At 60.3% G+C, this 27,687-nt stretch overlaps 1 protein-coding gene across 1 annotated transcript; it reads right to left on the bottom strand.

Moving 5' to 3' along the window:
- Positions 1 to 671: 671 nt before the first annotated feature.
- CPNE7 (copine 7) lies at positions 672 to 26,098 on the bottom strand. The gene is made up of 17 exons (XM_077310238.1): positions 26,028 to 26,098; positions 21,873 to 22,000; positions 18,939 to 19,723; positions 11,161 to 11,343; positions 10,619 to 10,693; positions 10,468 to 10,542; positions 9,807 to 9,890; positions 8,824 to 8,913; positions 8,532 to 8,630; positions 8,017 to 8,103; positions 7,636 to 7,695; positions 6,190 to 6,323; positions 5,834 to 5,888; positions 5,110 to 5,161; positions 4,370 to 4,503; positions 3,603 to 3,839; positions 672 to 1,907 (listed from the first exon to the last, which is right to left on the bottom strand). Exons 3-17 carry the CDS (start codon positions 19,110 to 19,112, stop codon positions 1,770 to 1,772), a joined length of 1,677 nt encoding a protein of 558 aa, XP_077166353.1. The 5' UTR covers positions 19,113 to 19,723; positions 21,873 to 22,000; positions 26,028 to 26,098; the 3' UTR covers positions 672 to 1,769.
- Between the last annotated feature and the right edge of the window lie 1,589 nt (positions 26,099 to 27,687).

Genomic DNA, 27,687 nt, shown 5'->3' with positions numbered 1-27,687 from the left:
GTGTTGCAGACCGTTACCAGGAAACAAACCCTGCTTTGAAGGTGGGCAGCTTGGCTTTTGCGTTCCTGAGCAGTGGCCGGCAGGAGCACAGCCTCCACCTGCTCCCGGCCAGGCAGCCTGCGGAAGGGCAGTGCAGAAGGGTGACTCATGCTTGTCCCGCATTCTGGCCGGAGCTTCTGCTCCTCTCTCCTTGGCATGGCCGGGATCAGAGCTGACAGCTCTCCCGGGAAATGTGCATCCCCGTCTCTTTACGCAACATGCACATGACAGACAGGAAGTGTAGTGACGGGGTTCTTTTTTGTAAAGAGCCACACAGATGAGGCTGGACTGAGAAACCGCAGCAGTCAGGGCCCACGCAGGACATGCGGTGCCCTCCTGCACATGGCCTGTGTGCTCCCCAGGTGCGTTTATCCCTCTGGAAGGGGCACAAGATTCCAGGCAGTGAATCTGTCCCTCGTGCAGAATGAGGACAATCCCTGGATGCTCGCGGGATAAAAGACCTCCCCCGTGGGGCTTTCGTGCTGACGCCCCTCTAGAGGGCATCCCGGCGGCATTGCTCCCCTTGACAAGTGCTGCTGCTGCTGCTGCTGCTGCTTGTGCTCCTCCCTCTTCCGACCTGGCCCCAACTCCCAGTGCCTCTCCAAGACCCAGGGAAGAACAGAGCCCAGGCGGGAACAGAGATCTCCTTTATTCGGCCGCCTCTCTGAATACATCAAGGACAGCAGACTAGTCATGCAAACCTCGGGCCAAGAACAACGTCACAGTGAGACGGGGCCACAGACCACATGGAGGAAGAGGGGGCCTGGAGGGGGCCTCCCCAGGAGACCAGTGAGCTTCATGCATGGGGGCGGGGGGGGGGCAGAAGAGCGACAGGCCAGGGATCCTCTCGAGCCACTGGCTAGGCCAGGCAACCCCCGCCGGGCAGCCTCACCAGGAGCTCAGCTTCCCTGTGGTGGATGGGCACAGGAAGGGGGGGGGGGCTCCGGTTGGTGGCTTGTGAGGAGCAAAGAGGGCTGGAAATCTCTCCCAGGGCAAATGGGCAGCCGGGGAATGTGCTGCAAGCCCCCCACCCCCCGCTCCAGCAGAGAAGGGGGCACCTGGCACTGTCCTGGCAGCAAGGCCCTGGGCATGCTTGCTGGGAGGGGCGATCCTGCTTCCCCCTTTTGCACCCAATGACTCCCCCTCTTCCTACCAGCCCCTCCCCAGACGTCAAGGAGGGAGGCTTGCAGGATCCCTGGCACGGCGCTCCCCAGGCCGAGGACGAGGAAAAGGCGCTTGGGCTCTGCTGCCCCGAGCCCCCTGCCTCCCTACGAGGGGCGGCAGACTGTCCTGTGCTGCGCCCCCCTGCCTTGCTCCACTCCACCTCCTCTCTTTCTGAAAACTGAGCAGGGGGCGGGGGCGGGGGGATGTCTCTTAGCCGTCTCCCACCCTGAAGCTGCAGGCGTTAGTCTCCTGGGGAAAGATGCCTTGGCAGGGGTGGGGGGCACCAGTCATCCTGGGAAAGGTGGGCACCCCGGTCCCCCTCCCTGCAGGCTGGCTCTGGTGTCTGGAGCCGGGGAGAGGGGGCGTGTGAAAGACTCAGGGCTGGGTGAGGGCGGCAGCTCGGCCCTGCTCTGCCTGGGGCCTTCCCTGGGGCTGGCCGTCCCTCTCCCCACCTGCCTTGTGCTGCTGGCTGTGGGTTTGGTGCCCTCTCTCCATACTTCAAGGGGGGGACACGATCTGGCGGATGAAGGGGAAGACAGACGGGGTGCCTGGAGCCGGGGTCCTCGTCACTGGGGCGAGTTCAGGGTGGAGTCCGGCGTGGTTCCTCTGCCGCAGCGAGGGGCGATGGCCTTGTAGCTGTAATACTCCACCACCTGCTTGGGCACCTCTGCCAGGACACACTTGGCCAAAGCTGTGGGAGACGCCTGCAAGAGAAGGGTGGGGGGCAGGGGGTGAGTGAGTGGGCCTCCCTTCTCCCCGGTGGGCCTTTCCCTGAGCCCGCCCTTTCTCCACCTGGGCTCCTGGAACTGACTGCATTTCAAGATTCCCAGGGGCTCATTCAAGGAGATTTCTCCCGATCCAGGGAGAACGGTTTCCCCACAGAACCTCCCTCCTGATGGCCGGTCCCCTGCTGCTTGCCAGCCAGAAGGGCCTGAATCCGCTCCTCCACTCAGCTCAGTGAGAGTCCAGGCAAAAGATCCTTTATGCTGGAGTTGCAATTACTTCTCCCTTTCATTTCTACCCTCCCACTCTCTGTGGGGAGGACTCAAAACCTCCACGGTGCAGTTAGAGCCAGGAGTCTGGTGCCCTGAGGAGGAGGGCCCCAATCCTTCCCTTTCCCCCAGGAAAGGACTGTCTGGGGCCCCAGTCTTCTCTCCCAGCTCCTCGACTTCTGTCCCCAGGGCTAAGGGGCATAATCTTGCTTCCTGCCTCTTGGAGGCCGAGGAAGAGACAGCTCATCTCCAGGGGCGAAACTACTGACAATCAAACCCAATTGGACCCTTGCAGTGACCACCCGCCTCCTGCGGCTGCCGGAAATACCCGAATTGGGGGCTTCCTTTCTGATAGAGCAAGGGAACCCCCCTCCCACTGGCCAAGAGGCCAGGGATGGGGATCAGCTGTTCAGCACAGAGAGAAGACCCTGCTTTTCACTTGCCAAGGGAGTCTCCGAGCGGCTGACAATGGCCTTCCCTTCCTCTCCCCACAACAGACGCCCTGTGAGGTGGGTGAGTCATAGAATCCTAGAATTGCAAAGGACCAGACAAGGACATTGTCTCTGAGGAATGTGCCTGTACTCAAAAGCTCATGCCTTGAATAAAACTTTGCTGGTCTTAAAGGTGCTCCTGGACTCCAAATCTGTTCAAAGGGCCATCTAGTCCAATCCCCACTCATTGCAGGATCAGCCTCTGTGAGAACAATGACTGGCCCGAAGCCACCCAGCTGGCTGCACAGAGAGGAGTGGGGAATCAAACCTGGCTCTCCAGATTGGAGGGTGCAGCTCTTAAGCACAACACCAGACTGGCTTGGTTCGACTTGGGCGGAGTTTGACACTTTGGGGTTGAACAGCAGCCCGGAAATGGAGACCCAGAGACTCCGGAGGGCAGGACATCTCTCCCCCCTGAGGGTTCCAGGCAGTTAACAAGGGGCCGAGAAGCACAAGGATGACACCCTCCAAACAGCCGGAAAACAAGCCCAGGGAAACATCAAGGCCGCCGTGTCTGCCCCAGGAGAAAAGAGCACCTTCCGGACCCACAGAACTGGTGCCTGGGGAGGAACTCTTGGGAGCCCCCCCCCCCACCTCCGCTCACTTCTTGGGACCTAGTTGGCCTGCACCCGCTCTCTTCTAGCCTCAAATGGGCTGACAAAACAGAGGGATGGAGAGGCGGCAGGTTTCCTTGAGGGCGCAGGAAAGAAATGCCACCGGGAAGATCGGAGCAACGGCCAGGCCAGTGTGGGGCACCGTGGACAACGCTGGCTGGAAGAACACCAGGCAGGAGCTGCACGAGGGGCAGGGTGAGGAGTGTGGGAATGGGTCTGGGCTGTGGAGAGAGCCCCGGCTCCTCGACAGGAAAAGAGGAGACGCAGCTCTGCCCCGAGAAGACGGACAAGGAGCGACTTACGTTCTTGAACTCCCGGAAGGGGACAAACTGGACGATATCCCGCAGGACGGGCTCTCCCTTGGGGGAACGCAGGATGCCGTCATCCCCGTCCAGGATCTGCATGTCAGTGAAGTCCGCGTTGCCCACGCCCACAATGATGATCGACATGGGCAGGTAGGAGGCCCGGACGATGGCCTCTCGCGTGTCCGCCATGTCGGTCACCACCCCGTCGGTCAGGATCAGCAGGATGAAGTATTGCTGTGGAGACGGGTGGGGAGGAGAGCAATTGGAGGGGGGATCAGGGCAACCATGACGGGAGCCCAGCAGCCCGCAGCCCCTCCTCCCTGGTCGCTTCTTCCTTGGACTTCCTCTGCCCAACTCAAGTCCCTGGCAAGGCCCCCGCCCCCCACTGGCATCTCTGCCTTGCTGCAGCCCCTGAGATTAGATGCTCTGCCATTTACTTCCACAGCCCGGCCCCAGCAAAGCTTTCAGGCCCTTAATGAGCAGAGAGTTGACGAGATCCCAGAAGAAGAGAAACCTGGCACGTCCCTCAAGCCCCAAGTGCCTGCTCAGCGTAAATAATGAAAGGGGGCTTAATTGAAGGCCCCCTCTTTGTTCCACCACAGGCACGCATCACCCCCAGGTCCTGAGGACAGCCCTCCCCTCCCTCTCTGCCTTGCCATCAAGCAGGGGGAGGAGAGAAACTTCCTCGGACTCTTTGCAGGAGACATGCTGCGGAAGGGAGGGGAGAGTCGCTGGGCAGTCTTTCCCTGCTGTGGCTCACCCACCGAGGCCTCCTTGGTCTTCTCCTCCTCTGCCGCTACTTTGGCCACTTTGGAGATAATGGGGGCCACGTTGGTTGGCCCGTACAGCTGGATTTGCGGCAAGCAATTTTGATAGGATTCCACCACGCCCTGGATTCCTGGCAAGGGGACGGAAAGGGTCAGGGAAGGAAAGCAGCCAAGCAGCTTCCACGACGGGGCAGCTGAATGAGGCAGGGGGCTGGGAAACTGTGCTGCCCCGGCAGAAAGAGAAGACCCCATCCTAAATGACATTCATGGAGGATAGGATCGGCTACATCCACATCTGCAGGCAGTCCACCTCTGGATACCAGCCCCCCAGAGCCAGGAGGCAACCTCAGGGGAAGGCCTCGGCCTCTCTGCCCTGTCGTTGGCCCTCTATACTGGAGGAGCTGGTTGGCCCCTGGGTGGCACAGGAGCCTGGCATGATGGGCCCTCACCGGTCTCATCCAGCAGAATGTTCTGATGCTCTTAAGGGGGGGGGGCATAATTCCTCCTTCACGCAATAGAAACTGCCCTTCGTACATCTCTCGGATTCTGTCTTGGACCTAGCAGCAGTCTTTGTGTCTGGCTCTGCTCCAAGTGAGCCCGAGGGAAGGGAACGCAAGCCCCTCAGTGCCCAGAGGTGAGGGCAATGAGGGTGGGTGGGGCGTTGCTGACACTTCTGGGGTGGCTGGGCAGGGTCAGTGGGAGGGAGGAATCCGCAGGATTTCCGGTCAGTTCCTTACCTTCACACTCATCATCTTCTGGGTTGAAATTAATGGCAAAATCGTGGGAGACCTGGCCAGAAAGACGAGAGGACCTTGGTGATCTTTCCCGGGGCTTCCCTGCTGTGGCCCCAGGGGCCCGAGTTCAGGAGTGCTCAACACAGGAAGGAAGGAAGGAAGGAAGGAAGGAAGGAAGGAAGGAAGGAAGGAAGGAAGGAAGGAAGGGAGGAAGGGAGGAAGGAAGGAAGGAAGGAAGGAAGGGGGCAGCTGCTACAGCAGGAGGGGCCCAGGCTCTCACTTGCCTGGGCACTGCACCCTCCTCTTGAGAAGAAGCCGGGCGCCCTCAGCCTACGTGTGTGCCCTCCAGGCACACTGCATCCCTGCCCACAGCTCTCCTGGTCTCCCTTGATCTCCAGATTTCTGTTCTCATCTGGAGTGGGGGGGAGCACTGGCTGCTGGCTCAGGGCTCAGAGGGATCCTCAGCCGGAAGCACGGGGGCACGGGGCAACGGGAGGAGGGGGCTGGGGGGGACAGGAGGGTTCTGGGTGGGCAGTTATAGAGGTGGCCACTGAGTTGGGGGACCCATGTGGGGCAAACCCCAGGGATAGGTTCAAATCAAGCCAACGCCATTCAATCACAGCGTCATCAGGGCAAATGCCACTGAGCAGCCCACCTGCCCTCTCCCCCCTCCCCCCAGCCCCTCTCGGCCAACCCACATCCCATTTCTGTGCTGCCCCAGACTGACCTCGTAGTTGGGGGGGATCCTGGCTCCGAAGCCTAACGCCGAGAACTTCTTGTCACTGGGGAGGCAGGAATCGAGGTCAGCGTGCCCCCGGAGCCCTCCAGCAGGCAAATCGTGTCACTCTTGGCAATGAACTGTGGTCCTGATTCGAATTGGACCCACCCCCCATTCCTGGGACCGCACATGGGGCATGGGGGAGGGGCATGCAAGGAGACAGTCCCCTGCGGGAAGGCCCTGCTCAGTGGACACGTCCCACGATGGTTGGGGAGCTGAGGGGTGGGGCCAGCGAGCCTCCCCAGGCTGCACCCCCAACCCACTGGAATGCCCCCGCCTCCAGGGGGCCGTCCCTTCCCACTCACCTGTCGTAGTCCTGGCAAATCTCCCCGACGGCCACCAGGGCTTTCAGGTACTCGTTGGGCTGGTAAGGGTTGATGTAGTGCAGGGAGCAGCTGTTTCGGGGGTCCCCGTTGGAGGCCGTGAAGTCAACTGCCACCTGGGAGGGGACAAGAGAGGGCCCTGGAGACTCCTCTTCCTGCTCCGAGTTTGAATCCCACAGCCCAGGAAGACCAGGGCTCCCTTTCGGGGCCACAGTCTGAGGGAGCTCCCGGCTGCAAGGAGGCCAGCTTTTGCCGAGGAGGCTCAGTTCTCCCTCCCTGACCCTCAGAGGCAGCATCCCCAGGCCCACAGAGGAGAGGCCCAGCGGGCAGGGGGAGCAGGCCTTGTTCTCCCTGCACCCCCTTTTGCAAAGGGCCTCCTCCGCCACGGCAAAGAGCATGCCGTAGAGGAGCACAGCAGGTTGCAGAGGTTCAGGCTGGAAGGCTGACGGGGAAGGGAGGCAGGAGGCGGCCAGCATGGCACTCCTTTCCCCTTGTGGCCCCTCCCTGCCTTTTCCTTTCCCAACAGCCCTGTGAAGTAGGCCTGAAGGAGAGAGCGAGAAGGACAGGGGGACGGGGACTGGGGTCTCACTGGGACTTTGGGCAAGGCACCGCTCTGGGATGCTGCAAAGAGGGATGGGCTCTTCTCACCCCCTCTGGCAGCCTCCCCGGAGGGCAGGAAGGAGCCCCTCGGCTGGTACCCAAGTCAGCCAAGGGGCAACTTAGTCCTGGTGAGGGACATCCCCCCCCCGTGGGCTAGCAAGCCAGGCAGCCTGTAATCTCTTCCTCCCTTGTTAGGAAGGAGCTGGATGCATCCTGGCACCCCCCACCCCCACCCCCACCCCCAGGCCTTGGCGTGCAATCTGGGACTTGGGATGCTGCCAGGGACACCCAAAGGGAGGCCTGCTGCCTTTGAATAGTGCTCCAGGGGACCTCCTCCCTGCCTGGCCCCCTCCCGGCCAAGAGGCAACCAAGCCGCTGCCCGGGCGACCCTCCCCCCCCCCGCAGGCCTGGCCCCTTGCTCCCGGGATGGCCCCCACCGGCAAGCAGAGAGGCCTGGAAGCAGCAGGCTGTTCCCCGAACGTTCTGGGATGTGACTCATGCCAGGAAGGAGATGCTCTTTCAAAACGCAATCTGGGCACTGCCGGTTGTTTTCCAGGGAGAAATCTGTGAGGAGGGCTGGCAGCAGGGAGGGTGCAGCTCCCAGGAGGGAAGGCGGCCGGTTGGCGCTTGGCCAGCACTTCCAGCAGGAGATGGGGAGCCTCGGCCGACCGGCCAGCCAGCCAGCAAGGGGGGGGGGTTGCTTGGAAGGGCATGCTTGGATGAGGGGCCTGCCCCTGCGGGAAGGGGGCTGAGGAGGCCATCTCTTTTGGTGGCTGGGCAGGCCAGCTGCTGGCCAGAGAGTTGTGGGAGGCAAGTATGGCCACTCACCGTGAAGTGGATCTGGCAGCCACCCATGATGTAATCCAGGAACGAGTAGACCCTATGGATCTTCCAGACAAACGGGGTGTTAGTCAGTTCCACAGGTGGGCGCAGTTGCCTTCGCCAGTCCTCTCCAGGCACGGCTGGCTCACGGAGGCCGGAGGCCAGAGGAGCAGGCAGCAAAAGCCCCGGCCGTGGCCGCAGCTCTGTGACCCAACGGGAGCCGAGGAGATGGGCAAGCGCCCGAGAAGGGTTTGGAGAAACACATGCGCCCAACTCTGCTGCAGCAGACCCTGGCAGGGACCACTCCCTTTCTGTTCTGGGCTGCAAAGATGCCCCCCCCGCAGCCCCCTTCCCCAGGACACAGCCCCATCAGGCACCCCTGCTCACCTTCAGATCTAAGAGAATGACCACACCTGAGTTTCTGTAGTTTCGCTTCTTCTGCTTGTACTTGGGATTCATGCAGTCCCACTGGATCTGGTTTGGGGCAGGAGGAGGGGCAGAAAGAATCGTAGAATCATAGAGCCGGAAGGGGCCCTACAGAGGAGGCCTCCTGGGAGGACCAGCCAGCCCCTTTCTGCCCCAGGGGCTCCAGCCACAAGCGCCAGGAACCTTGGGGGGGGGGTGCTGAGGCCGGGCCTGCTCCGGCTCCCAGGAAACGCTGCCAGGGCTCTCGTCTGGGAAATTCCCGGAGACAGAGGCAGGATGGAGGAGGGGAAGGACCTCAGTGTGGATGGGATGTCACGGAGCCAGAAGCGTGGAGGTCAGTCGCAATCCTGGATGTCGGGCCTTGAACACTCAGCGGTCATTTGTGCAAACACACATGTGCCCCAAAGGGAGGAGGGGCAGTGCCGGTTCCACCCTCCCCCCGGTCCCTCCCACCCTCCACACGCACGGACACCCACCTTGTTGCCCCCCATGGCTTTCTGCATCTCCTCAAAGGTGGTGTAGAACTCCCCAATAAAGTCATGCTTGCCGCGGGAGTCGTAGTCAAGAACGACGCACTGCAAAGCACACAGGCAGAAGCCGGGTTGGACCGACTGCAGGCCCCCAGCCGGGGCCACCCCACGCTCAAGCCCTGCTGGACCCACGCCCTCCAGTCCTCCGGCCACACAGGGCCACAACCCAGGGGCCCTCCGGAGGTCCACCAGCAAGGCCAGCAGTGCATTAGCCGGCTTCAGGCCCCCCTGCACCTACCCGCAGCCTGCGCTTCTCCTCACAGCTGCACAGGGAGTTCAGGGAGACTTTGAAAGGTTCCCAGATGGGGCTCAGATTATTCTTGACAAACTGCAACACACAGGCGGAAAGGTGGTTTGGCTCAAAGCAGCAAGAGATCCCTCCTGGGGCTGCCCATCAGCCGGGGGGTGGGGGGTGGTCTCCCTCCCTTCCCCCAGACACCCCTCTTCATCAGACCCCAAAACATTCCCTCCCAAAGGCCTGCCTGCCTGGGCCTGGACAGGGCGATCAGCAGCCAGACAGGGCAGCACTGCTGGGCTTGCCAAATCCATCCTGGGGAATCCCTGGAGATCTGTGGTGGTGGTTCTGGAGTCAGGGGTCATTTGGAGAGGAATTCCACCTACAATCTCTGGTATACTCTAGAGTTTGCCCTCCGAAGCTGCCCGCTCTGGAGACTAACAAACTGGGGCCCCAGGCGGCCCCTCCGACCCTCCCCAAAGCCTTGGGGTTGGGGGAAGGGCTATCAAATGGCAGCTGACTTAGGCCGACCCTGCAGGGCTTTCCGAGATGTACCACTGCCTGCCTCTCCGCAGCCACCTGGGCTTGTCCTTGGTGGTCTTCCGCTGACCCTTGCTGGGCTTCTGAGACCCAGCGAGATCACTGGGGGAGCCTGAGGCCCCCAAGCCTGCCCTGAATGCCTCGGAGGGGCTTTATCTCTTGGGGCTGCCCGGGGGGGGGGGCATCAGCACCCCTCCCCACTTCTCCCAGTCTCAAAGGGGGCCATGGATATGCTGACAAAAGGTGGGGAGGAGAAGCATGGGAGGGGGTGGGGGTGATCTTTGCTCTGAAGCAGGTCCATGGGCCTCACCCCCTTCCCTTCCCCCAGCCAACTCGGACCTTGTGAAAGGAAGGGGACCCCCCCCCCCATCTTCCTTGTCCTTCGTTCTCTTGTGGGCTGAGAAGCGGCCAGGGAAGACCCAGTGGGATGGGGTGGCAGATCTCACCTCCGTGCGGTGTACCAACTGCTCATTGCCGTCATCATTGATCCGGTAGATCTCCAAAAAGGGATCTGATTTGCTGAACAGATCCTGGGAGCAGAGGACACACAGAGTAAGGGCACATCACTTGGGTCAGGGTCATAGGTGGATTAGTCGGGACTGGAAGACGCCGGAAGTGAACGCACCCCAGGGGGCACCAGCCACTGCCCGCTCCTGCCCGCCTGGCATACGGCTTCCTGCCTGCATTGCTAGGCTGCTCCAGGCAGCACGACTCGGCCCAACCCTTCAGGAAGGAGTGCTTTAGGGCCCTCCTCTGGCACAAGCCAGCAGACCTAAGATGTCCACATGCCCTTTAGACCCTCTGTCTATTCCACCCTTCTGCTAGGTGAGCGGACTGGCCACCACGTGGCTCTAGCCATCCCGTTCACACCCACGGGGCTTGGACTCACCAGCACCCACCCCCAATGATTAAAAAATTATATTCACATGTGGCCCTCTGAGAATCTCCTTTGGTCTCTATGGTAGAGGCCATAGAACCCAGGAGAGGCAGCCTAGAGTGTCCCCTGGAAGTGACATTACACCCTCCCTGAGACTCCGCCCTCCACCGACACCCCGCCCATTTCCGGGCATTTGCCAAGTTGGTGTGAGGAGCCCTCTGTGTGGCCACCTTGTCATCCAGCTTCTTGGCACGGAAGAAGAGCTCCACGTAGCCGTTGTCCCCGGAAATCTCCTCAGAGGTCACCTGTTGGAGAAGAGCTCCCGTCAAAGTGGGGTCGCGGGGAAGGGGGAGGGGCCAGGGCAACCAGGACAGCACTCACAGTAATGGTGGACTTCCCCGCACACTTGCCGTACTTCAGGGACAGCGGCTTGGTCACTCGCTTCTGGGCCACGATCTGCAAGGGAGAGCACGGGGGGCGGGTGAGGGGCGCCCCTCTGTTCGCCACTGGCCCCTCGGGAGGTCTGCCCCCCAGCCCTGGAAGAGGCTTGCCTCTGGAGCCTGCCAGGAGCCCCCCAGCTGGCCTTCTGACCGGGAAGGGGGCTCCAGCTCCCCCGTGTGTCCTCAGGGCTGGCTGTCAGGATGTTTTCCTCTTGCAGCTGCCGGCCCGCAGGAGGCTGCTCATCTCCGCTCCACACAGGAACCGCTAAGCCAAGGATGGGGGCGGGAGGGGGGGGGCTGGCAATTGCTTGCAATTACCTGTCTTTTGCGAGCAGCCCCCTAGGACCCGCCTGCCTCTTCCTCGGAAGGGAAATTGCTCTGGAGGCGCTGCAGAGGCAGGCAGGTGCAAATGGCTCCCCCCCCCAGCACTTCCCTGAGGTTCCCACTCGTGCGCCAGCCCACAGCCCCCGCAGCCCTCCTCACCTGGCCCACCGTGCATTCCATGCCCCCCAAGAAGTCGTCATCCTGCGCCCCAATGCTGGTGTGGCCGTGGATGTCGTACACCTCAAAGCGCAGCTTCTGCACCTCCTCGAAGTAGTAGTCGACCAGGAAGACCTTGGCGAAGGTGGGGTTCAGGTTGCTCTTGATGACCTCTGACCTTTCCACCTGGAGGGGAAGTGGGGGGAGGCCCCTCAGTGGCACGGAGAGCGCAAGGCGGCCGGCAGACCCGCAGCCAGCCAGGAAGGGAGGGAGGGAGGGCCAGGAGGGGTCCAAACTCTACCGCTCTCCAGGATTTGGGAACCAAGCTGCCCCCCCCTCACCAGGAAGGGCTCTTCTGCCTCCTCAGATTTCTCTCCTGCCAGCAGGCCCGGCAAGCGGGGAGAGCGTCAGCCATGGCTCTGCTTTCCACAGCAATAAAGCAGACAAGCGCTTCGCCCTGGCCCCCCCAACCTGGGATTGCGCCGGGGCTTCCGTGAGCCGGCCTGAGGGATGCCAGCTCCATGGCAATCGATTCCCCCAAAGCTCCTTTATCTCAGGAAACCTCACCAAGTAGCTTTCCTCGAATGAACGGGGATTTATTAATTAGATGCAATAACTGTCAGCTCAAATCGGGTTGAAGAGCGTTGCTAAGCTCAGCCCTGCCACCGACATTCCCCCGGAACGGCCCGGGCCGAACGCGTGTTTCGAGTTGGGGCCAAACAAGCACTGAGTTACATAGTGAAGCCATGCTTCGGTCTTCCAGCAGTTTCTTGAAGACGAGATTGAAACCCTGGCCAGGCCTTGGCCAAGGGAGTGGCCCTCACAGGCACATGGCGGTTCTTGCTACAATTTTAAAATAACACCCAACCTTGAAATGGTAACGTTATCCCTGTCTGGGTAAGATGCCCGTTGGGGCCCCTGCCAGAGTGATTTTCCATGGGTGTCACTGTGGGCCAAAACCCGAGAGCCCATTTTGGTATCGATTTCCCCTGCGCTCTCAGCGTGAACGGCCCCTCAGCACTAATGGCCAGGTGGCCTCATTCCAGGGAGGGAGGGAGGGAGGGAGGGAGGCTGTGCTCCAAGCAGGAGCCTTTGCAGGGAACCCTCTCACCACACCACACCACACCGGGCCAGGCCTAAAGTCCACTGCGCCCACCGCTGTGTCCGTGGCAGGGAGCAGCTAAGCAGAGGGCAAAGAGCTGCTGGATCAGACCCAAGATCCCTCTGGCCCCGAAGACCACCAAGCAGGGGCACTGAAGGCAAAGTTCCTCCCTCCCGCCCCCGACGGACACGGCCTCTGCATCCGGAGGGTCCCTTTAGTCACGCGACGCGTTGCTGTTGATTGGCTCTGACTCCAACAGTCCTGTCAGTCACAGCCACAGCATCATGGCGTCGGAAGGGGCCCAGCCCCGTGTTCTATGCCGATCAGCCCCAGGACCCCTGAGAAGCAGAGATGCTGGGGGTGGAGCCTTGGAAGTCCTGCCTGCCAAGCAGAGGCTCCCATTGAGACACAGCGCTTCCCCTAACCGGCTCAAGCCCAATTGAGGGGGCCTGTGTAAGGCCGGGGTTTTGCTCTACTTCCACATTGGCCCTTTCGAGCAGGTCGGAGGAGTCCTCCTCGTATCCAGATCCCCAGCCCCCCCCCCCCCCCCCGGGATTACTTCCTCCTACCAGAAGAACTCTCCCTGTACTCCCACTCTCTGTTTCCCACTCCCAGGAGGAGGCAACTCCTTGTCATGACTACGAAGCTCGCTCAGCATCCTTTGGAAAGGGACTTTGTTGAAAGCTTCTTGGAAATCTAAGTATGTGATGAGGACGCCCTCATCTTGCCTGTGTGCTGGTTAACCTCCTCAGTGGATTAGCCGGGACTTCCCCCTGCAGAAGCAGTGCTGATTTTGTTTTCGGAAGGGCTTGTTCTTCTACATGCTTTTCAATGCCAGCTTTGGTAACAGTTTCTGCCCATTTCCTCTGGCCACTACCGTCCTGGCTTCCCTCTGGAGCCTTCATGGAAGCAAGCCTCGTTGCTGTGAATCTTCCCTCCTGGAGTAAGGAGGAGGGTTTAATGCCAAGTGGCCTCTCGTGGCGCTTCCTCTCTGAGCTCTTTCAGACCCCTCGAGTGTTTGCCGTCCGGACCTGGGGACTTGCTGGCTTTTAATCTGCCGGTTACCCCAGATTGTCCCAGGCATGCAAACAGGATGAGAAGGAGATAACCAGGCGCTGCTGGCATTTGCTCTCCGGCATCTGGCCCACAGATGTCTGCTGCCTCAGAACAAGGCAGATAAATCCGTTCACCGCTCAGAGGAGGGAACAGGTGCCAGCGCATGGATTAGATTCCCCATTGTCTGCTGGTGGAAAAGAAGCCTGGTTGCCCCCCCCCAAAAAAAAGAGGGTGCTGTGCTCTCCCATGCTTGACGGAGCCTTCCTCTGGCCTTGTCAGCCCCCCTACGCTGGTGCCATTTCTTTCTTTCCTTTCTCCCCAAGTGGATCTCGGGGGGGGGGGGGGCTGGTGCCACTTTCCTCTCTTCCATTTTATCCTCGCATCCATAGCCCTGCAAGGTAGGCTAGGGGGAGAGGGTGGGGCTAGACCAAGGTCGCCCAGCAACCTTCCACAGCAAGAGTGGAAGTCTCGTGACCCCTCCAGCTAAGGGACCTCTGGGTAAAGCTGGAGGAAATGGCCGACACTGTCCCTCTGCTCCCTTCCTAGGGGACAAGCCCCTCGCAAGGCTGCTGAGGAGGCCTGGGCTACCCTGCCCCCCTCCTTAAGGAGAGTTCCCTCAGCGGAAGGAGGGCAGGGCCACATCCTCTCCCTCCCTCTCCCCCTCTGCATCTTCCTGCCTCCAGGCTGCCCCCAAGGTGCTAATCGCCCTCATTCATCATGCAAATTGCAAGGCCAACAGGCATTAGAGGGAAGAATGCTATCGCCAGGCAACACACGCGTGGGCTTGGCCCGCCTGCTCTCTGGCTCCTGGCCAGCTCCCCTCCTCGCCCCCCCTTCCCTCCAGCAAGAGCCAGGGTCCCAATCCCCAGGATCCACTGCTTGAAGATGGCCTCCTTTTCTCGCTGGATTTGAAGCAGCAGGGTTGTCTAAATGTTGTCAAACAGATTTACATAAATAGGAAATGCCATTAAGAGGGGATTTTGAAAGAGCAGCTGAGGAAGTAGAATGCCAGCAGGGGTGGGGGTCTCCAGAGCATTGCTCTGAGTGCTACGGGGGGGGGGGTATGGACAGAGGCCATGGGGAGAGGGGCTGGCTGAAGGGGCTCCTGGTGCTCAGGGAACACGCTTGCTCCCTCAAGGCTGACCAGGACTGGCAGAGCCGGTCCGGTGGGCACTCAGAGAAGACATTCAGGGGCTGGTTAGGGGTGTTGCACTCTGAGAATGGCAGCCCCTCTGCCGCCCGGGAGCCTGGGGCTGAAGGGGAAACAGGGTGCCCTGTGGAAGGAGGGGGGATGTTCCCTTGGAAGGGACACCTTCTGTGGTTGGCGACCAGGTCTCCTTTCACACCCTTTCCTGGGCAGCGGGGAGGGAGGAGGGCTCTTGGTAGAGGGTGATTTGATCCTCAGGCATGTAGAGAGAGGGTGGCACTCTGACTGCATGGGGAGGAGCCACAGGCTGTGGTCCGTGTGGGCACCAACCATGTGGGGAAATGTGGTTGTGTGATCTTGGAGGAAAAATTTCAGCTGCCAGGCAGGGGACTTAAGACCTGGACCTCCAATGGAGCCTTCTCCGTTGCCCCTTCCATGTGCATGGCCAGCCAGGCAGACGCAAGTTGGGATTCTCAATGCGTGGAGGAAAAGATGGTGCAGGGAGGAAGGGTTTATATTTGTTAGGCTCTGGGAAGGCTTTTTGGGACAAGCAGGACCCGTAGGAAAGAAACGATCACTACTTATCCTGAGAAGGAACCAGGCTGCTGCCACAAAATCAAAAAGAGAGATTCAAGTGGGTTGCCGGGTTGGTCTGAAGTAGCACAACAAAAATTGCCTCTTACGGCACCTTTAAGACACCGTTATGACCAACAAAGATTTCTTCAAGGCGTGAGCTTTCGAGTGCATGCACTCTTCCTCAGACAATGGAACAGAGATCATAAGCGAACAGATATAAAGAGAAAGTAAATTAGTCCAAATATGCAGTATAATAATTATTTGCTAGAAAAGCAAATCTGTCCTTTGGGTTTCACAAAAACATTGGGGCAATAAAAATGTAAAGGTTAGTGATTAATGGCAGACACTTTCCCAGAAGAAATTAAGAGAGACTTGTTGCTAGCTCCATCCCTCTCCACCCAAGATGGAAGCTGGGTAAGTGTCTGCCATTAACCACTGCCCTTAGCCCCTGAGTTTTGGCTACTGTGTGACACAGAGTGTTGGCCCAGGTGGGCTGCTGGCCTTATTCTTCTGTTCTCAGCACGGTGTGCCAACGAACGTGCACATATTGAATGTCTCTCCTCCGCCTCCTGTCCTCTCGTTTCCACGAGAGGAAGGCTCTCTCTGAGGCTGGGCACGGCTTTCTATTAGCCGATCGGGCACAGATGCTGTGCGTCAGCACTCCGAGTATCTGGCTGAGCAGCCAAGAAGCCGCAAGGAAAGATGCCTGTGGCAGCCCTCTCAGATTTTGGGGGCACAAGGAACCAGCAATGCGGCCTGATTGAGTCAGGCTTTGTTTCCTCTGAGTTCCTGAAAGACCTTGGCTCTGCAATTCGGCGCTATCTGTGGGGCACCTGGAGGAGATTGACCCACCTGGCTCCTGTGTAGCTGGAAGGCCAGCCTGCCTTTGTCTCTGTGGCATCAGCCCCTCGCGCCCTAGAGCAGGTTGCCCAAATATGAGCTCATGGCAGAGAATAGGCCATGGAAGGCAGAAAGCAGCCATTGTCCACGGCTCCCGGCCCACCTGCCTGGTCTTTAGATTACTGCTGCCTGCTCGGGATTCACCAGGAAAAGCCTCCCTGACAACGTCTAACAAGCCTCTGAAGCGAAAGGCAATTAACCCCAATGATGGCGTCACAAAAGAGCCATGCGCCTGCAGGAGGCGAGAGCAGCCTCCAGTGAGACTGCAGTGCTCCCCCCCCACCCCCTTGGAGGCACACAAGAGGAGGGCACCGGCAGGGCAGGGCAGGGCTGGTGGCAGCCCCAGCAGGGACGGCGCCTGCCAAGGAGGACCGGGAGAAGGGAGCAGCCTGCCAGAGTTCCATCTAGTCTGTTGACTGATCCGGTCACCTGTCCCTGGGAGGCCAAAAGTAGGGAACGGGGGCCAAAGCCCCCTCCTGCTCCTGCTTCTGAACCAACAGGTGTTCCGAGGATGAGCATGGATGCTCCATTTCGCCATTAGAACTAATGGCCACAGGTGGAAGCTTCCTTCCTGAATTCAATTGATCCTGTTTTATGACCATAGAGGCTAGTTAGTGTCCGGCCCTGCCCCCAGAGGCAAGCAGTCTCCACAAGGGGATTGTATATTGCACGGGAGGTGTGCCTTGCCTGTCTTCAGCCCGTGGCCCACCGACTTCACTGGCTGCCTTGCAAGACTGAGATCCCAGGAGAAAAGGGGGAGATCGCCTCAAGTCAGAATCCCTTCCTCACCGTCGATCCTCCCCTTTCCTCCACGGGGAATGCCTACACTTGCCCCCCACATCTGCTCTCTGCACCACTCTGGCCGTGGTCTGCGGCCGCTTGGTTCCGAGTGCAAAAAAAGGCTTGGGGGGAGGGGGGTTTCTCCAGGGCCAGCCAGCTAGTCAGCATCCCTGCTTTATTACAAAGATTTTTATCCTGCCTCTCTGCCAAAGGCTTCCGAGGCAGCTAACAAAGAAACAAGATACTATTAAACATCATAAAACACACGGATAAGAAACAGAGAAAAACAGCAATGATGCAGTCCAAGCACAGGCAGGAGGGAAGGGGGTGGAAAGATCCAGCAGCACAAAGGAAGAGCAAAACAACCCGAGGCCTGTAGGCATCCTGGGGGGCCTCAAACCCTCATGGCCGGGCAACAGGCCAGTGTGTGCGTGGGGAGGGGCTTCTTAGCCAAGGTGCCCTCTTAGGCCACCACCCGCCTTACCTCTTACGGGGCAGAGCCCCCATGAGGCGGCAGGTGGGCTCGGAGGGAATAAGTGGCCGGGGGGTGGGGGGGGTGTGGCAGAGCACCTGCTCCGTGTGCCGAAAATCCTGTGCTCATCCCTCAGCTTCCTCCCTTTCAGAAAGGGTCCGATAGGAGGGGACATGGGGGGGGGGGGGAGGGTATGGATCAGAGGATGGCAGCTTCATGTGCACATTCGCCCCAGCCCATGCAGGGCTTCCGTGGGGGAAAGAAGCATCCTGAATTGTGCCCAGAATGGAAAGGGCAGCCTGCACAGTTCTCTTTAGCGTGGGAGAGACAGGCCCCCAGTATCTGACGCTCCTTAGCCATGAGCATCATGGCTGGAAACTGCTAACAGGTAACATCATGTTCAGAAGAGAGGGGCCGTGGGCACGCGAGGCAGGCCTTTCCTCCTGGCAGGAGCACCCCCAGCTTCATCTGCATGGGGCAGGGGAAGGATTACGCCTTGGGAGGGGGAGTCCCATTGGCACTCCCCCTTTGAAAACTCGCAGCCTGCAGCAGCGGTGAGAGCCCGGCTCAGTGTCTGCGGCAGGAAGTGCTGGACTGACGGCCATGGGCCTGTGGCCACGCTTTGATTGGCGCCCGGCTGCAGCTGCACTAAATGCTTTTACACTTTGGAGAGAGCTCTTTACCATTTAATCTGGTGAAGCACTGAGGAGCAGATGGGCCGAAGGGCATTAGGACTTGCTGAGGAGCTGGGGCCTCCTCAGGAGCAGCCTGTCCTTGCCTGCCTGGCACAGCAGCCCTTGGGCCGAGGATGGAGGGCCCTCCCTGACAAAGGGGGCAACAGCCCCCCCCACACCCCCACACCCATCCATCCCGCCCAGAGAGGTGCAGCAGTGAGGGAGCTGGTGGGGAGGGCCAGCCAAACAATGCTTTAGCTCACTGAAGCCAACAGGGCTCTTTGCTGCACTCACAAAGATCCCCCCCCCCCCACTCACTGGCCAATTAGATCTGGTACTGGGCGGCGGGGGGGGGGGGGAGCTCCCCTGCCCCCAAAGGGAGTGCTCAGATCTGGAGCACAGAGAAATTCATCCCAAAGAGCCTCTTTCAAAGACTTGGTGACAACAGGTGCAGAGACCGTGCTGCCCGGGACTGTCAGACCCACTGGCTGCGAATCCAAACCTAATGAGCACAAGATGAGTCACCCAAATGGGGAGGGGCCGGCTCAGTGGGAGAGACGCTGCTTTGCACGCAGCAAGGCTGGTGACCTCCCCCCCCCCCCCCCGCGCACCAGGAAGGGCCTCTCAGGGCCGGAGGCTCTGCGGAGCGGCTACAAGCCAGTGCTGGTGATGCTGGGCCAGATGGAGAGGCCAGAGGACTCCCAGAAAAGGCCGGTCGCTTGGAAGCCCTCAGGCCCTCCCCCTCCCCCGTGTGCCCATCAAGGGCATGACAAACCTGGTACCTGTCAAGGGAGGAGGGCAGTTGGCCAGGGGGGTGGCTCAGCTGCAGCTTCCATGCTCTGCTTGTGGCCTTGCCATCCCTCCCTCCCTCCCTCCCTCCTTGAAGCTGCCCTTTAACAGTGACCCTCCCTGTCCTTTGGAAGCAACCCTCTCCCATGACTTCTGGGAGATGCTCGGGCTCTGGAAGAGAGGGGCCACCCCCCCCACCCCCACCCCAGAGCAGCCCCCGAGGATGCCGTTCCAGCCCAGGGGGGCCAGGGCATCCCCTTCCAGAGGGCTCGTTCCTCGGCCTACCTCCATCCACTGCCCCTGGGACTGCATCAGGAGCACCACGCAGGGGTCTGACTTGTTGAGCGTGTCCCGGTCGAGCAGGTGCTTGCAGCTGACGCGTAGCTCTACCTTGGAGACGCAGGTGGCCGAGACCACCCCCAGGTTGGCCTGGGACGACGGGTCCAGCAGCTCGTTCATCCTGGTCGCCGGGGAGACTCAGCGGCGGCCGAGGGGAGCCAAGTGGGAGTCTGGGGCCTCTCGGCTTGGGGGTCCAGCCAGGGAGCGCCCCCCGCAAGCCTCAGCTTGGCAGAGGCGTCTGGCGAAGGTCACCCGTGGAGCACCCAAAGATCCTGGCCCTGATCCTGTGCCCAGTGCAGACTGCGGGTCTGTGGCCAACGCAGGCCTTGGGGAGCGTGGCCGTCTTCCGGTGGTCCCTGCCAGGCAGCTGCCAAAGGAGGCCAATTAAGCGGATCCCTCCCTCCCCTTCCCTGCACAAATGAACAAGAGGTGGTTGGTGAGTGGCTGTCCTCCTCCGTCTGCCGGATGCCGGAGCCCACTCCCTTGCACGCAGCGTGGCGCAGGCAGGTCCCGGGTGCTTCTGTGCCCAGCCTCCCTGGCTAGCGGGAGAGGCTGCGGGGGGAGATGGCCCCCTCTTCTGGCCACCCCCTGGAGTGGAGCGGTTCTGGTCCTGACAGCCTCTTGGGCTCCTGGGCTCCGGACTGGCACAGCAGTCCTGGTCTCCCCGGCAGGCTCCCAGAAGGGGGCTCCGCTTTTGCTGCAGGGCGTGTCTTTCGGTGGTACTCAGGGGCCTGTAGGATGCCAAAGGAAGACAGGGTGTGAGGATGGCGTGCCCACGATGGGTGAGCTGCTGAAAGGGGGGGAGCCCTCCTTGGGAATGTTGTGCTACGTCCAAGCCAAATGGGATGACAACAAGCAGCGGCACCCTGTCCTGGAATGGTGACTAAAGAGAACCTCCACATTCAGAGACAGTCAACCTTTGAATACCACTGCCAGGAGGCCACTTTGGGGGAAAGACTTGGCCCCTATGTCCTATTGTTGGACTTTGTTATAGCATTTGTGTATATTTTACACAGAGATTTTAATGCATCATTTTTAATTGACCTTTAGCACTGTGCAATAAAATTTGTATTTAACACCTATTTATCATAACAATTTTTAGACTCCTCCGCCTCTTTGCCTCCTAGGTGCTGGAGCAGCTGCAGCCCCCTGTTGGCCCCGCTTCACCCCGAGGGGGAAGAGCCCCTCTCCCCCAGCCCCATGCCCACCAGACAGCTCTGGAAAGGATGCCACGGCAGCCTCTCAGGCCCTGCAGTGGCTTCCTGGAACCTGCACAATGAAATCAGAGTCCAGGAGCACCTTTAAGACCAACAAAGATTTATTCAGGGCGTGATCTTTCAAGTGGAATTCAGTGCTTGCACTCAAAAATCTCCTGCCCTGAATAAATCTTTGTTGGTCTTAAAGGTGCTCCTTCAGACCAACATGGCTGCCCATCTGAATCTTTCCTGGAACCTGTGTGTGCGCGCATGTGTGCGTGGGGTGAGAACAGGAGAGTGGATATGGGGCAGGCTCTGCATGCAAGGCAGGACAGGAATGGCATCCCCCGAGAGCAGTTTGTGCCCCAGACTGGCCAGGGGGCCCTGCAGATACAGGGGCAAGGCTGCTGGACACATCTCCTGAGGCACCTCCAGCGCCCACCCTTGCAGCAACCCCCCCCCCCACTGGGAAGGTGGCACTCTTGGGAGAGCCTCCACTCTGCATGCGGGAGGTCCCGGGTTCTACCCCCCGGCTCTCCAGTCAAAGGCTCGGGCAGCAGATGACGTGAGAGAACTCCAGCCCAGCCCTGGAGACCTGCTGTCAGCTGGAGTTGGCAACAGTGACTCCGAAGACGGAGGGTCTGATGCAGGCAGCTTGATGGGTTTGTGTTCTGGGCTGGGGGGGGGGGGGGGAGGCTCTTCCTGCACCACAGCTCAGCCTGCGTGTCAGAACTTATTCTGGTCGAACTGGGAAGCCCAGACTCCGGACCTGCTGGCAAGCGGAGACTAGTGGGGGTGGGGAGGGGAGGGCTAGGCCCTTAATTGGACACAGCTGTTGCACCTCCCGATGAGCAGGGAGATGCCCCCCCCCCCCACAGCGCACACACTCTTCTGCTCTCAGGCACTCACGGGCAGACTCCCTGGTCCCTCCCTGGTCCCTCTTGCACGCTCTCTCGTGTCCCATGCACCCACCCCCCTTCCTTCCATGCTCTCCCACATCTAGTTTGTAAGTTTTGGTGTCCCCAAAGATGAAAAACATACGTGATGAGAAGTGAGCTAAAATCAGAGTTGCACATGAGGCGCGCCCGACATCCAGAAGGCTTTGCCTTGCACCTCGCGCAATCCCAACTGTCAGGCAGCGTTTGTACAGAGCCCCAGATCCTTCCACGGCTGTTCCCAGCCGCTGCCCTTGCTCTGGGGGGCTTCTTTGCCAGACACAGAGATCCACACAGCCTTCTTGCCACTTAAGGGACAGGCATGCTCCCCCCCCCCTCTCTCTCTTGCACACACCCAAACTGTGGGACTATCAACTACATTGCAAATACATGCTCCAAATGTGCAGCTTTGGACTTTGGGGTGCCTGCAAACAGGGAGCCATGCACAGTAGCCTTAATGCATGCATCCTATGGCACACATCTGGAACCTGGGCTCAGGCAGACACACCCATACATCTGGACACACACAGGCAGCAGACTTGGTGCCTGCCTCCCGTCCGCCATGCCCCCTCTGGCTCCGACCAGTGCCTGGTCCCCGCTCTCTCCCACGCAGGTCCCGGCAAAGTTCCTCTCTGTAGAGCCAGGGCTGTCGCTCCCTGCCCTGGCCGGCTGGCGGATCCCCACCCTGCTTCTCGGTGCCTCTGGGGGAGTCCCTACCTGAGCAGTGCCCGGCAGCTCCCCCCACTCACCTGGCTGCCCGTGGAGAGTGTAGCTCTTGCGGCCGACTGGCCAGGCTCACTCCCGGAGCGTCCGCTGCCAGTGCCAGCCACCGAGCTCTGCCTCTTCCCCAGCCTGGTGGAGCCTCTCCAGCAGAACCCTGAAAGGGAGACGCAGCAGCAGCAGCAGCATGGCATTAACCGCTTAAGTGCCAGCCGGCTCCAAAAGCATTTGCCAGACTCGAGAAGGAAGATATGGGGAGGGGGGGGAGGGGAGGGGCTGCCTTCAGAGTCGGTGCTGCCCTCTCCCCATGGGGCACCAAGCCCTCCCTCCAGCCCAGAGCAACTTCCCACTGCCAGCAGGCAGGGCAGAGCCCCCATCAGCCCCTGGACTTTCATGGCCCGGCCTCTGAAACAGCAGCTGCTGGCCCCATGGGCATTGCAGGGTGTCCCAGGAGTGTCCCTGTTCCTGAGGCAGGCCAAATCTCTTTGGGCCGGAATCCTAGGCCACCTGCAGGGAATGCACACCTTTTCCTCCAGGATGTCTTGCCCCCAGTAAAGCTTCTCCTGCCACCACTAGAGGGAACTCAGAGGAGAACCCCCTCCTAAACAGAACCGGGAGGGGAACTCTGACCCCTCAAAAGCCACCTTTGTACCCCTCTGGAACCATTTGGCTTGGCCAGATCACACGAAGGGCACAGGGTGTGTTTAGGTGTCTCCAGCTCCGGGCTGACCATTTGGGGGATCAGTTCCCTTCCCGAGCCAAAGTCCCCCTGGCCGTCCCTGGCCATCTATATCTTCTGGCTCTCTCCTCCCTCTTCTCTTTGGGCCCTCAGTTTTGGCAGGAGCGCAACTTGAGCTCTTGGAGCATTTAGAGGGTGGCCCCCCTTGCAAGGTAAAAGGGTCCCTGCCTTGGCTTCCCTCAGATTTTGCCCCTCCTGGTTTTTCCTCGGTTTCTGCCAATGCCCACCTCTGGTCCCCCCCCCCCCCCCCGTGGATCTGGCAGGAGCCTGCCAGAAAAGTTTCACACCTTTCCCTCTGGAAACTAATTTGCCACCCAGTGATCCTTCTGGGCCGAGTTCCAGCTTTGCCTCCCCTCCCGGGTGGGTCAGACTTAACTCTCTCTTCGCTCCCCGATGGACTTTCTAGGAGTTCTACTGGGGCAAATGGTTCTCCTCAGAGGGAGGATCCCTGGCAGAACCCAGGGGGACGTTGGAGCGTGTCCCTGCAGCAAGAGGCCTGCTTTCCCTTGCTGGTGTCCAGAGAGCCTCGCCCGAAGCATCTCCCCAGCCCCAGCCCACTCTAGGGGCCCCGGACTTCCCCCCAACAGCCCGGCAAGGATTGAGCCCCGCAGGGGCGACCCAGAAAGAGAGTCTGCTGTGGACTGCTGAGTCAGCCGGGAATGAGATCAAGAGGTACGGCGTCTTGGCGAGTAAACTGGTCTGGCCGGCAAGTGGGATGTGCTGGTGGCCATGGGATTGACCTGCATCTGCCCTCACCATTTTAGGGAAGGAAGTGGTGCCCGTGTGGGGGGAGCCCTTGTCCCCCCCCTGCTCTTTCAAGTTGCCCAGCAGCCATGGGGCGGTTGCACCTCTGACTGCCAGAGTGCCCTGTTGGGCCCGGCCCCACATTTTGGCCAGGAAAGGTTCCCATCAAGCCCAGGGTGGCAGCGGCATCTTCACGGGCAAGCCCAGGCCTTCTGCGATGCCCCCGGGTGACATCTCCCTTGTTCCAGGGGTGGGGCAGGGGAGCCAGAAGAGCTGGAGCCTGGGGGAAGAGGACGGGGGGGGGGGGGGATGTCTTGGTGTTTGCAAGGCAAATGCCGGGCGGGGCACAAGGAGGGAGGCCACCGCAGGAGCTAATCCCCAGCCTGGCTGGCAGAAATAGGCCACACGCCGGGTGGCTTAGCATGGCACGCGCAGGATGATGCCCGCCTTGGGATTTACTTGGTGGGGTTCACGTGTGCCTCCGTGCACACAGAGCCGGGCGCTGATGCATGTGCTCCCGTCAACAAGCAAAGGGCAGAGGCTGAGCAGCTGGGGGGGAGCAGCTGGGGGGGGGCAGCTGGGGACCACTCCTGGCTCCTGTGCCAGTGCTTGGGAGGGGTTGGGAGAAGTCCAGGAGAGAGGGGAGGGGTCCCTCCTCCAACCCACAGTGCAGCAGGGCCGTGCCTGGGGGAAGCAGCGCAGAGCCCTGTGAAGGCCAGAGGCCTTGGTGGGATAAGCAGCCTCTGGCTCTGAGGCGGGGCTGGGGAGGGGCCGAAGCCCGAGCGAGGAGTCATACAATGAGACGGAGTGATACTTTGGGCACACTTAGGGGGACTCCTGCCGGGTGGGCTGTTTGGCCCCTTCTTCTGGCCGGCCGGTGGGCACAGGAGGCCCGGAGAGTCAAGCCGTGTCAGCCTGAAGCAGCAGAACAAATCCAGGGTCCTGTCAGGCCCCTCTGAGGCCATCGGAGGAACGGAGGGCAGCTCCGCAGGCCGTTGGGATCCCTGCCCTGAGCTCTCACTGCCCTCTGCTGGGCTCAGGGCCGGCAGCCCGCTGGCATCTGAGGATCATCAGCCCAGCAAGAGTCAGTCTGGTCCAGCATGCCCTCTCGCCCAGTGGCCAGCCAGTTCCTCTGGACAGAGCATGGGGGTGAGGCCATCCTAAAAACATCAGAAGGCCCTGCTGGATCAGCCCGCGTCCCGCATCCCACCGCATAAACTGCGACTGCAGGGGGGAGCAGGTGCCTGGGCAGACGAGGCAGCCTCTTCTGGGGGCAGCGCAGGGCTCAACCGAGGAGGCACGTGAGCCTCATGCGCCCCAGTGAGGCAATTTGCACTCGCCATCTGAGCGCACGGCCCATCCCTGTGCAGCCCTCAGCTGCAGCTCACTCCTCTCTTTCTTTCTACCTAACAAATGCCAGTGATTCAGATCTTCCGGCTGGGCTGATTTGCAATTCTGCCTGGGCGTGTGAGTTGGTTTCCAATCCAATTCGCCAAGAAAAGGTTGCTGTGCAATTTGTTCTCCTTGGGGAGGGGTACAATTCTGGACAGATGGGCAGGCTGCTCCCCCCCCCCCCGCAGCTCCACAATGACGGACTGTAGATTTGTCAGGGACTGGGAGGAAACGTGACTTTCGGGTAATGTGCTTTGAGGTGGCTGACTTGGGGCAACCCCCATGCAGAAGAAGTTCCCCATTCACAGCCCTAAACATCCTGGGGACTTTGCCCCTACGGGACCTCCTCCTCCTCCTCCTCCTCCACTGCATCCCCCACAAGATTAAGACCCAGGAAACAAAATTTGCTCAAGATCCCTGGCCCCAAACAGGTTAAAGTGGTCTCAGTCAGGGCCAGGGCCTTTTCAGCCCTGGCCCCAGCCTGGCAGAACACCAGCTGGTGAGATCAGGGTCCTGTGGGGCCTGGGACGGATCTGCCAGGCCTGCGGCCGAGGCCGGAAATAATACTGAAATTCTGGCCTCCCTGCCCAAAACATCAGTCGCATTGTCCCCCTACTGACAACTGAACAGGCTGACATGACTCCCCTCATCAGCGAGAAAGAGGCAGCAAGGGGCCCAGGCCAAGGGCTCTTCTGACTCAGGGCACAGTGAGCTTCTGCTGGTGGGTGGGCCGGGGCGGGGCGGGGCGTGCATGCGACCCTGGCCCGAGTCATGTGGAGGGGGTTTGCCATTCCTGCCCCTGCCAAATTCTAGGCTGGACCGACCTGCTTGTCTTCCAAGATCTGATGAGACAGAGCTAGCTGGGACTGGATAGAAAGGTCAAAAATGAATACAGTATTTGCTGGCGTATAAGACTACTTTTCCCCCCTGAAAAACATGCCTCCAAGTGGGGGGGTCGTCCTATACGCCGGGTGCACTTCAGTTGGGATAGACATAGCTGCCCATAGTACTGTAATGTAATGTAACAAACTATATTTTGAGTGGAAATATTGGGGGGTCGTCTTATACGCCCAGTCGTCTTAAACGCCGGCAAATACATTTCCTGAAGGGTGGTCAGTGGTCACATGACGCACCGACAGTCACAGTGGAGCTCCCAAGCCAAAGGCCTCTTCGTCAGCCACCCAAAAAGGCTGTCAAACCCCCCCCCCCCTTCCCCAGCAGAGACAGGCTTTGTCCTTGACTCGGTCGGCAGAGTGCTCCCCAGCAAGGCCGCCTCTACATGTGTGCTTTGAATGTGTTTCTCTCTCACCTGCATCGGCGCACGATGCTCCCGGATTACTCAGTCTGCCTGTGCAGCAGGGCTCGTGCGCAGTGCCCGGATGTCTCGGCCTCTGTTTGAAAGGGCTCTGCAAGGGAGGAAGTGCGGCTTGTGCTGCTTTTCCCGAAAGCTCCGTGGGAGGGTGGCAGCCCTGGCCGAGCACAATGCCCCAAACAAGGCTTGTGCAAAAGCAAAGGGCTGGAAGGGACCTTCTGGGGTAGCCCAAGAATGGCAGGGGGTGGGCCAGGCTCCCTCCACGGGCTACTCTGGCCCTCGGGAGATACGGGGCGGCAGGCCTCCCAGGCAGCTTGGGAGGCGAGGCTGTTCTCTGTTCCCCAGGAAGGGGCTGCTGGTTCAGCCGGCTTCCTTTCAGAGGACCAAGGGAGCTTCGGGACTTGGAAGCTGAGACCCCCACGCTTCCTGGCCAGCAGCACCCCCAGCCTCCCTTCCTGGCGCAAGATAAAGGCAGGCCTGGATGGCGTTAGGAGGGGGCAGAGACCAGCCCGGGCTCTGGCACGCAGGCTGCCTTCCTCGACTTGCCAACCTCCAGGTGGGGCCGAAAGACTGCCTGGAATTACAATAGATCTCCAGACCACAAAGATCGGTTCATCTGGAGAAAATGGCTACTTGGAAGGGTCCTGCTGAGACGGCTTCCCCCCCCCCCCCACTTCACCTTCGACTCTCCAGGGATTTCCTCACTCAGAGCTGATTCCGCCCCCCCATTGCTTCCGTCCCGAGCATGGAGGAAAGGGGATTCTCCTGAAGCACAGCCCTCTGGCTCGCACTCCAGGTGTCCCCTGGGGTGGGGACCTCGCCCATCCCGCCCCCTCTGGCTGGCAAAGCCCACCCACCCAGGCCAGACATATCACAGCACCCTTCCCAGCTCCCAAGGTCTAGCAGGGCAGACTAATTAGGACAAATGGCTGCAATTAGCAGAAGAGAAATCAATGCTGGGGAAATTGCCTCCTTCCTGCCCCTGATTTTTCATCCCAGGTAATTGCCTGGGACCCAGGTCAGCACTGGGGAGGGAGTGGCTGCGTAGACTCCTGGAGGTCCTTCTCGTTCTCTCCCTCCCTCCCCCCCTCCCTCCGAGATGAATCCCCGCTGGGGAAATGTGTCCAAAGCAAGGAGGGAAGGGCTGCCGGGCGTCTGTTTCCCTGCAGGGACTCCTGTGGCTGCTGCTTGTTTCCTGGCCCTTTAATCTCACCCTCCCCCCCCCCCCCGCTATCATTGCTGCCAGAAGAGCGAGATCTGAATGAAAAGAGCCCCCAGCGTGGCACGGAGGTCAGTGTCCCCATCCGTGGACTAGGGGCCCTCCCTCTGCTGAGCCCCCAACCAGCTCCAGCCTCCCGTACAGGATGGCACTGCAAGCCGGTCTGCCAAAGATCATTCTCACTGTCTTACATTTTCACTGGTTGCAGTCTGGCCTTCACAGGGTTTTGCCTGTCAGCACACTGCATCATGGGTTCTGTGCTATCAAAGCTTCCCAAGCACCGCACGTGCATGTCTGCCCCCATATATTTCACGCACATTGCTTCATGGGTGGTCACAAAGCATCTGAGAAAGACACAATTCTGGCAGAGATCTCCAGTGTGCTGCCCCCCACAGCAAGAGCTTCCACGCAGCAGGAGCTCCTTCTGGCTTGTCTCCG

This window comes from Paroedura picta, chromosome 14 (genome assembly GCF_049243985.1).
Source record: "Paroedura picta isolate Pp20150507F chromosome 14, Ppicta_v3.0, whole genome shotgun sequence".
In the NCBI taxonomy this organism is placed as follows: Eukaryota; Metazoa; Chordata; class Lepidosauria; order Squamata; family Gekkonidae; genus Paroedura; species Paroedura picta.
The sequence above is the reverse complement of the archived record's forward strand: the minus strand, read 5'-3'. Positions and strand labels throughout refer to the sequence as shown.

What these genes read in the sequence shown, in the direction of transcription:
- CPNE7 (XM_077310238.1), bottom strand. Translation starts at nt 19,112, where the DNA reads ATGAACGAGCTGCTGGACCCGTCGTCCCAGGCCAACCTGGGGGTGGTC. An exon ending in CCCAGGGGCAGTGGATGGAG is followed by an intron (nt 11,344 to 18,938) that starts GTAGGCCGAGGA and finishes CTTCCCCTCCAG; the next exon opens with GTGGAAAGGTCAGAGGTCAT. An exon ending in GCTGCCAGATCCACTTCACG is followed by an intron (nt 6,324 to 7,635) that starts GTGAGTGGCCAT and finishes GTCCCCTCCCAG; the next exon opens with GTGGCAGTTGACTTCACGGC.